Genomic DNA, 8056 nt, shown 5'->3' with positions numbered 1-8056 from the left:
CCAGCAAATCAGCTCCAATACAACAGTACCACTTTAAAGTTCCCCAGCAAATCAGCTCCAATACAAGAGGCACAACGGACCTGTACCACTTTAAAGTTCCCCAGCAAATCAGCTCCAATACAAGAGGCACAACGGACCTGTACCACTTTAAAGTTCTCCAGCAAATCAGCTCCAATACAAGAGGCACAACGGACCTGTACCACTTTCCCCCTTTTTAGTTAACTTTTGTTTTCATTAAGACTTTTTTAACCATATCAAAATGATACCAATATATTGTATGCAGGTGAAATTTGCCCCGTTAACCTTTCAGATTTTGCCGCTAAGTCCGTATTCGCCTTGTTTTAATTTCACAACTTCACATCTAACTAATATGTTGTCAAGTTGTTTGTTACTTTTGTTTGTAATGATAAAATTGCCCATATTACACAGGGCGTAAAAGGCGAGTTAAACTTTTCAGTATACAGGCCATCTTCACAGGAAAAGACAAATGTGTGTTAATCAATGTCAGTATCACTTTGGTTAATTACCAACGTATGGACAAAGGTTCATGACAGCCCTTACCCGCCCTGATGCTTCAGTCCCGCCAGGTGAAACAAGATATCCAGTTCCAGAGGTGTAATTTGAGAATATTCCTGAGACTGGTAAAGCATTTCCTCTACAATCAGAATTTTATGTATTTTGTATTGAAAAAAATATTCATTTCTAAAAAATGCTTTCAATAAGATTCATCAGTTTGGAAATATGTAATTTCGAAGTTTTACTTTATACATAAAACGTGTCGCAATGTTTCAAGACCAACTAGTCCCTTTGTCAAGATATGACTGAGTGAGCGACTTATATCTAGGCTATATAACGATGTGACAAATTGTATATTTCTAATGTCACTCGACCGAGAATCTTTCATCTATCGATAGAGAGCGTGATTCACATTGATAGGCAAAACATCAAAACATCACAACACAATTAATACAAACATTGTTCCTTTATAAAGTAAAATATCAAAACACACTGTGTGATTTACATCATGTGTCACTCTTGGGACAAGAGATGTTTTAAGTAACCATACAATGTCAACAGAACACATTTCCTGTATGCCTTATATGGTGTAAATCAACTAACTGAAACTGTAAGTTATACAAAATCGATATTTAAACAGACTTAAAAAACAGTAAAAAAACTAAAACACTGACAGGTCAGTAAGGGCCCCGTCTTGTGGCAATATATCCCCTATAAAACTACAAAACTTGACCTTGACCCTTTGGACCCCGTGACCTGGACCTAAGGTCAGTTGACTCTGTATTAAGTTCTGAACAACATTGCTTCATAATATCATAACAAAATGTTCATCAGGGAAAAGGTATAAAATTTAACCTTCACCTTTGACCGAGTGCCCTTGACCTTTGGTCAATTGACTCCTTGCTTAATTCTGAGCAACATTGCCTCAAAGTGTCATAGGGAAATGTTCACCAGTGAAAAGCTACAAAATTTGACCTTGACCCCTGACCCGGTGACCTTGACCTTAGGTCCGTCGACTCCTTGTTTAATTCTGATCAACTTTGCTTCATAATGTCATAACAAAATGTTCATTAGTGAAAAGATGTAAAATTTGACCTTGACTTTTTACCTCAATGTGTATTTTTGTGATCTGAACATCTTGACCAAGTTTCATGTACATCGGTCAATAGATACCAAAGTTATCAGCCAGGAACAAAATTTGTGGACGGACAGACCGACAGACAGACAGACAGAGTGATTACTATAGGGCACCCGTATCTCCGATACGGGGCCCTAATAAGGTATATTGAATAGGTATCTAAAAGTTAATTCATATAATTTAGGTTCCAAGGCGTCCAAGTTTTCCAGTATGTTTTCAAAAGCTTTGTCTTATCAAGGGTTAAGGGTGTGACCTACTGACCTTTCGTGACCTCTTTGGTGGCATCGCGACGTGTGGCAGACATGTAAATCTTCTTCACAAGCTCCATGTTGTTCAGCAGTGATATAAAGGCCATGAAGTAGGAGTAACTCACCTGCCTGTGCTTCTCCCCGCCAACAGTTACCTAGCAACAGTAGAAATCACTCGGCAACTGATTATATTAGTAACCTAGTAACACATTAACCTAGCAACACAAACAGTTTACCTCTTACGTAACCTAACAACACAAATAGTTACCTAGCAACCTGTGTTTTAGAAACCTAGCAACACAAACACAAACAGTTTACCTCTTACGTAACCTAACAACACAAATAGTTACCTAGCAACCTGTGTGTTAGAAACCTAGCAACACAAACAGTTTACCTCTTACGTAACCTAACAACAGATAAAGTTACCAAACAACCTGTGTGTTAGTAACCTAGCAACACAAACACAAACAGTTACCTAACAACCTGTGTGTTAGAAACCTAGCCACACAATCACAAATAAGATACCTAACAACACATTTTTACGTTAATATCACAATTATAGTTACATATAGCAACCATGGTAACAATAACATAGCAACAAAATCATAATTTACATTATTTCTCTATAATCCCTTATAATATTTATAATATTTACAATGAAATGACTTTTTGCATATTTTTTTTTGCATGAAACCGGAGTGACGGAATAGAACCACTGTTTCAATCAGATATGAAGCAGAAGAACTCTACAAACTTATCAACGAGCCAACCATCAGCCAAAACAGTGACAGTTGTCTCCCTTATTTTTCAGCCATGGATCAGTAAACATTGGATTAACGTAACACGATCACCCTCAGAAAACTCGTTACAACTTCTTACAAAGCTTTAATCAAATTGTCTAATAGTAATTGATATAAATAATAAGTATCTGTCATGTTTAACCACAAAGGTCAATATATGATCGGGGTTGTAATTCTCTTTTATTGCCAGGGCGTTTTTGCAAGATCGGTATCTTACTGTGACGAGGTTATCCTTGACGAAGCTAGTGAGGAGATAACTCTTTAGGGACACCATAATCTCCTCAAAGTCCTTCGCGTTGATGTAGCCTGTACTCTTCCTGTCCAGCCTGCGGAACGCTTGGAGAGCATGCTCATCATGGAAGTCCTAAAACAAACAATTCAAACAGAAGGAAATCATATACAATACCGATTTTACTAATACATACATATTTATTTCTGAAGAGGCAATTATGTTAACATTTACTTCCTTTTCAACCAAATGTCGAAAAATTATTTTAAAATGTCTTTTACATAGCTGAAAATATACCTTGAAAACATTTTTAACAAAAGTTTTCTTAAATTACTGTATACTGAAAATATGTCACTGCAGTTAAATTTTCGCCTTTCTCGTCCTCCGTAATGAGGGTGAATTTATTATTACAGCGAACATAAGTTAACAGCATATTAAATGAAAAGGGCGAAATTAACAATGGCAAAAGTTGATTTCATGGGGGAATGGTGCAAGTTCAACTGGGCAAACATTTCATGGTATACAACCACTCTGCAGCATGCATGGTTTCATATACTCTAGCAATGGTTTCTAGTCATACTCGCATGGTATCTAGTCATACTCACATGGTATCTAGTCATACTCACATGGTATCTAGTCATACTCACATGGTATCTAGTCATACTCACATGGTATCTAGTCATACTCACATGGTATCTAGTCATACTCACATGGTATCTAGTCATACTCACATGGTATCTAGTCATACTCACATGGTATCTAGTCATACTCACATGGTATCTAGTCATACTCACATGGTATCTAGTCATACTCACATGGTATCTAGTCATACTCACATGGTATCTAGTCATACTCACATGGATCATTTGGGTAAATTCAGGATAGGTGACTTTCCTTTCTTTGTCTTTACCGAAGTGGAGTTTGATGAAATCACAGTCAAAATCAAAGGGAATCTTTCTGTTGAGAGTAGTGTGTTGAATAATCTCCTCAAATTCCCCTGAACAAGAAACAAGAAATATTTGAAGTGGCTTTACTCAAACTGTTGTCAAGTCTTGACAATGTACCATTAAAATCCAGCAAGACATTGGTCAAATTCAATCTCCAATATAACTAATATAATAATATTAGATCAACTTTGCACATTTCTGATAAAGTATAAAATATCAAAGATAGATATACACTACAACCTGTCTGGATTTTGAAAAAGGTATGAACCCTCCTTTAAAAGTAAAAGTAATTTACCAATTATTGTCAATTTCTTTCAGTTCTAAGTAACTCTCATATGCTGCATCCAAGGTACCCCTTCTCCACATTGTGTTCATTTATAATTTACCGTAAAAACCTGTGTCCTAGCTGGTTTGGGACTTTAACAAAATCATTTCATTGACACAAATATGTTCTTTTTTACAATGCTTCAATTTTTCACTGCTGCACATTGGGACCATGCTTCAATTTTACAATATTCACCCAGAGGCTGTGTTTTACAATATTTCGTGAATTAAAAACTTATTTTTTCAGGACTCTTAAGCACATAATATAACTGAAAGAAATGTGAATGTCCTTACCAGCTTCATTTCAGGTCTGCAGTGAGAAGTGATTGGTCCCTATTCTTGTACAGAGAGAAAACATGCAGTTTACCCTGTCTGGGTCAACATGACTTATACAATATAACTTACCACATGAGATGTATCCGTTTCCATTTCTGTCAAAGATTTGGAAGGCAAGAGCATACATGGAGTCTGGAAGTGTCAGCAGGGACTCAAAGGCCTTGAACTCCGCGAACGAGATCATCCTACGAAAAGTTTAAACGTAAATAATTTCAAAATATCCTCCCACAAGTAAAATATAACTGAGTTTTCCAAAGAAAAAACATGTTTTAATGGAAACTTCCAAGGAAAGGCGGGTTTTTAACAGATTATATCAACAAAATGTTTGCTGCTAAGCACAGGAGATCAATGGTAAATTTGTATACACATAAAAGGGAAATTCAAAAAGTAATGATTCAACGATACTTTATAACACATATTATTTGATCACATAAATTTTAAACTAGACAGCATGTGCACCAAAATGAAAAAGAAAAAAAATATTACCGTCAAATCATGAACAGTGCATTATTGGAGAGTATATAATTCTAAGCTACCATACTAAACAAGAGGTCCATTGGGCCTGTATCGCTCACCTGGTTTTATATTCAAGTCATTACCACTGAATGCATCGTTATATGAAATTTCCTCAAAACCAGACAAGATCTATGTTCTAACCCCAACTGGTACCACAATATCTGACTTTCAACTAATCAGGGGCCTCCATTGAGTGCCATGTTAACAGATTTTGAAATAAGTAATGTGTCATATTACAGGGTGTAATTAGACAAGACTTTAATTTTCATTCAACTTTAAGCTTTTATAAACCTAGAAACCATTTTTTAACAATTTATGGAAACTACACCATAGAATATGATAATCTAGCTGTACTATTTCTTAGGACTGCAGGGGTCAAAACAACCTCATTCAATTAAGAAATGTTTGTTCTTCCTCAATAATGTTTTTGACCAAATTTTGTACAATCCACTCAGGCAATTAGGGGATATTAGCGTCTTAAAGCAATATATTAGATAATTTTCCTCTTTGAGGCCCGGTCTTCCTAACCCCCCGGGGTCGAACCAGTCTAATTTATTTAGGAAATGATTGCCCTCCCCTAATGAAGTTTCAAAGCAAATTTGGTTGAAATCTTCTCTGGCGTTTAGCAATAGATGCATTTTAAAGTAAATTTAACTAAGTTCCCCTTCAGGGCCCCGCCCCCCTGGCCTCAGCGGTCGAACCAACCTCATTTATTGAAGAAATGATTGCCCTCCCCTAGTGATGCTTCAGACTTAATTTGGTTGAAATCCTCTCTGGTGTTTAGGAGGAGATGCGTTTTAAAGCAAATTTAGCTAAGTTCCCCTTCAGGGCCACGCCCCCCTGGCCCCAGGGGTCGAACCAACCTCATTTATTTAAGAAATGATTGCCCTCCCCTAGTGATGCTTCAGACTAAATTTGGTTGAAATCCTCTTAAGCGTTTAGGAGTAGATAGGTTTTAAAGAAAAAGTTGACAACGGACGCTGCGCCACGGCATAAGCTCACGATGGTCCGAACTTCGGACCAGGTGAGCTAAAAATGAATCCCCTTTTAAAAAAAGAGTTCCATAGTATAAATAAGGTAATTTGAACATTGATTCTTTGATGAAACAATAATCTTAGCTTTATAATAATCCTATCTGATGAAATGATTCCACCCACATTGATAAAGACAGGGTTTAAACCTACTGGTTCCTGGACGTATCCACGCTGGAGCCAAACAACTGAAGTGTGTACTCGTCCGAGTCATCTCCGTGGAGTAGACCCAGGTAGCTGTGGATCAGATCCGAGTAGGTCATATACTCCTCTCCTTCCGGTGTCTTACTACTCGCATACTGATGAAAGGAGGTAGACGTTACATATCGAACAGGATAAAGTTATAGAAAATGCAATAACATTTTTTTTAGTTTAGTTTAGTGGGACAAAGTCATTTCTCTGTGTGTCATCCCACAATAATTGAAAAAATAACAGGGTTTTCTAAAATGATATTGTTCAAATATTGTTTTTCTTGTGTGTTATTTTTGTTTACATCATGTCAATCTAACTAAAATTACATTTTTACTCTTTAAGATGGTAAACCATGCCAAAAATCAAAAGAGCTGGTTCCATTCCTAGGGCAACCTCTATACCACGTTTGGACTCCCTCTGGTAGTTTTTCTGTGAAATTCTATTTTTAGTAACAGTGACCTTCAATTTTTTGGGATCACACCAAAAACGAGAGAGGCTTAGGCTAACACACATACAAAGGTTGTGAGTTTCATTTTTATACCGACAGTTTACGTAGGCACCTTGACCTTTGACAAACAATGCACAAAACCATAAGGCCAAGCAAAAAACTTGTGTTTCCACTTTCCCTACCTAACCTTGATTTTTCCCTATCTCACCCACAAGGGGGTGAATGATTCTTTTTCGCTTACCCTGTTCTCCCATTGTGTATCATATACACAATGTAATGATAACGTTACATGCTAAATTCAGGGTTGACGTGACGTTGATGGATTGTTGACGTGACGTCATTGTATTGTTGAAGTGACGTCATGCCATTGTGTTATGAATAGGGGAATCCACCCATCTCAACCCTAGGGCGAGACAAGGAAATCTCACACCGGTAAAAGTGCGGATACACCTGTCCAGGGTAAGAGACAAGGAAATTTCACACCGGTAAAAGTGCAGATACACCTTTCCAGGGTAAGAGACAAGGAAATCTCACACCGGTAAAAGTGCAGATACACCTGTCCAGGGGAAGAGACAAGGAAATCTCACACCGGTAAAAGTGCGGATACACCTGTCCAGGGTAAGAGACAAGGAAATTTCACACCGGTAAAAGTGCAGATACACCTGTCCAGGGGAAGAGACAAGGAAATCTCACACCGGTAAAAGTGTGAATACACCTGTCCAAGGGAAGTAGGGGTGTAACGATATACCGTTATACCGGTATATTGTGATACAGCTGAGAAACGATATGTATTGCAATACGATTTTCCATATACCGGTATTTTCGATATTTATTCTCCATGAATTATTTTGAAATTTTTCATTCACATTGCGATCAAATTACAATAAAACCAGCTAAGTAGTCGTAGGTGCTTTCTCGACGTTTTTGTTTTTTGTCCCGGAAGCGGTAGTGTGTTTACAGTAAACACGCATGTGCGAGCGAAAACGAAAGTAGTCGCGGGAAAGATGGCGGAGGAAAAGGACGAAAGCTTCAGCATCATTCCTAATAAGAAGGCTAAGTCCGATATATGGCAACACTTTGGCTTGAAGCAATACAAGGAAAAAACAAGCGTTGAACCGGGCGTCGCCGTGTGTAAAAAATGTAGAACAGAGGTGAAGTACAGTGGCGGAACAACCAATCTGGGCGTGCATTTGGACCGCCATCACAAAATGACAGTCATTGGAAAAAGTGCAAAAAAATCATTCGAGTCGTCGATTGGTACTGCTTGTACTAGTGGTGGTAAGCAGAAAACTTTATTTGAACTCTCGCAATCTAAGTATAGTAGAACGTCT

The 8056-nt window shown here is 37.6% G+C and overlaps 1 protein-coding gene across 2 annotated transcripts in view; it reads right to left on the bottom strand.

Moving 5' to 3' along the window:
* Nucleotides 1-8056, bottom strand: part of LOC110442401 (calcium-binding mitochondrial carrier protein Aralar1-like) — a 42068-nt gene that overhangs the window by 21693 nt on the left and 12319 nt on the right. For both annotated transcript variants that reach the window (XM_021485996.1, XM_021485997.1), the window contains 6 exons: nt 6239-6384; nt 4608-4723; nt 3789-3928; nt 2920-3066; nt 1916-2057; nt 562-655 (listed from right to left, as the gene is read on the bottom strand). In XM_021485996.1, the coding sequence (XP_021341671.1) occupies nt 562-655; nt 1916-2057; nt 2920-3066; nt 3789-3928; nt 4608-4723; nt 6239-6384 (785 nt within the window). The remainder of the gene's footprint in view (nt 1-561; nt 656-1915; nt 2058-2919; nt 3067-3788; nt 3929-4607; nt 4724-6238; nt 6385-8056) is intronic.

Source organism: Mizuhopecten yessoensis, unplaced genomic scaffold (assembly GCF_002113885.1).
Source record: "Mizuhopecten yessoensis strain PY_sf001 unplaced genomic scaffold, ASM211388v2 scaffold716261, whole genome shotgun sequence".
NCBI classification, from domain to species: domain Eukaryota; kingdom Metazoa; phylum Mollusca; class Bivalvia; order Pectinida; family Pectinidae; genus Mizuhopecten; species Mizuhopecten yessoensis.
The sequence above is the reverse complement of the archived record's forward strand: the minus strand, read 5'-3'. Positions and strand labels throughout refer to the sequence as shown.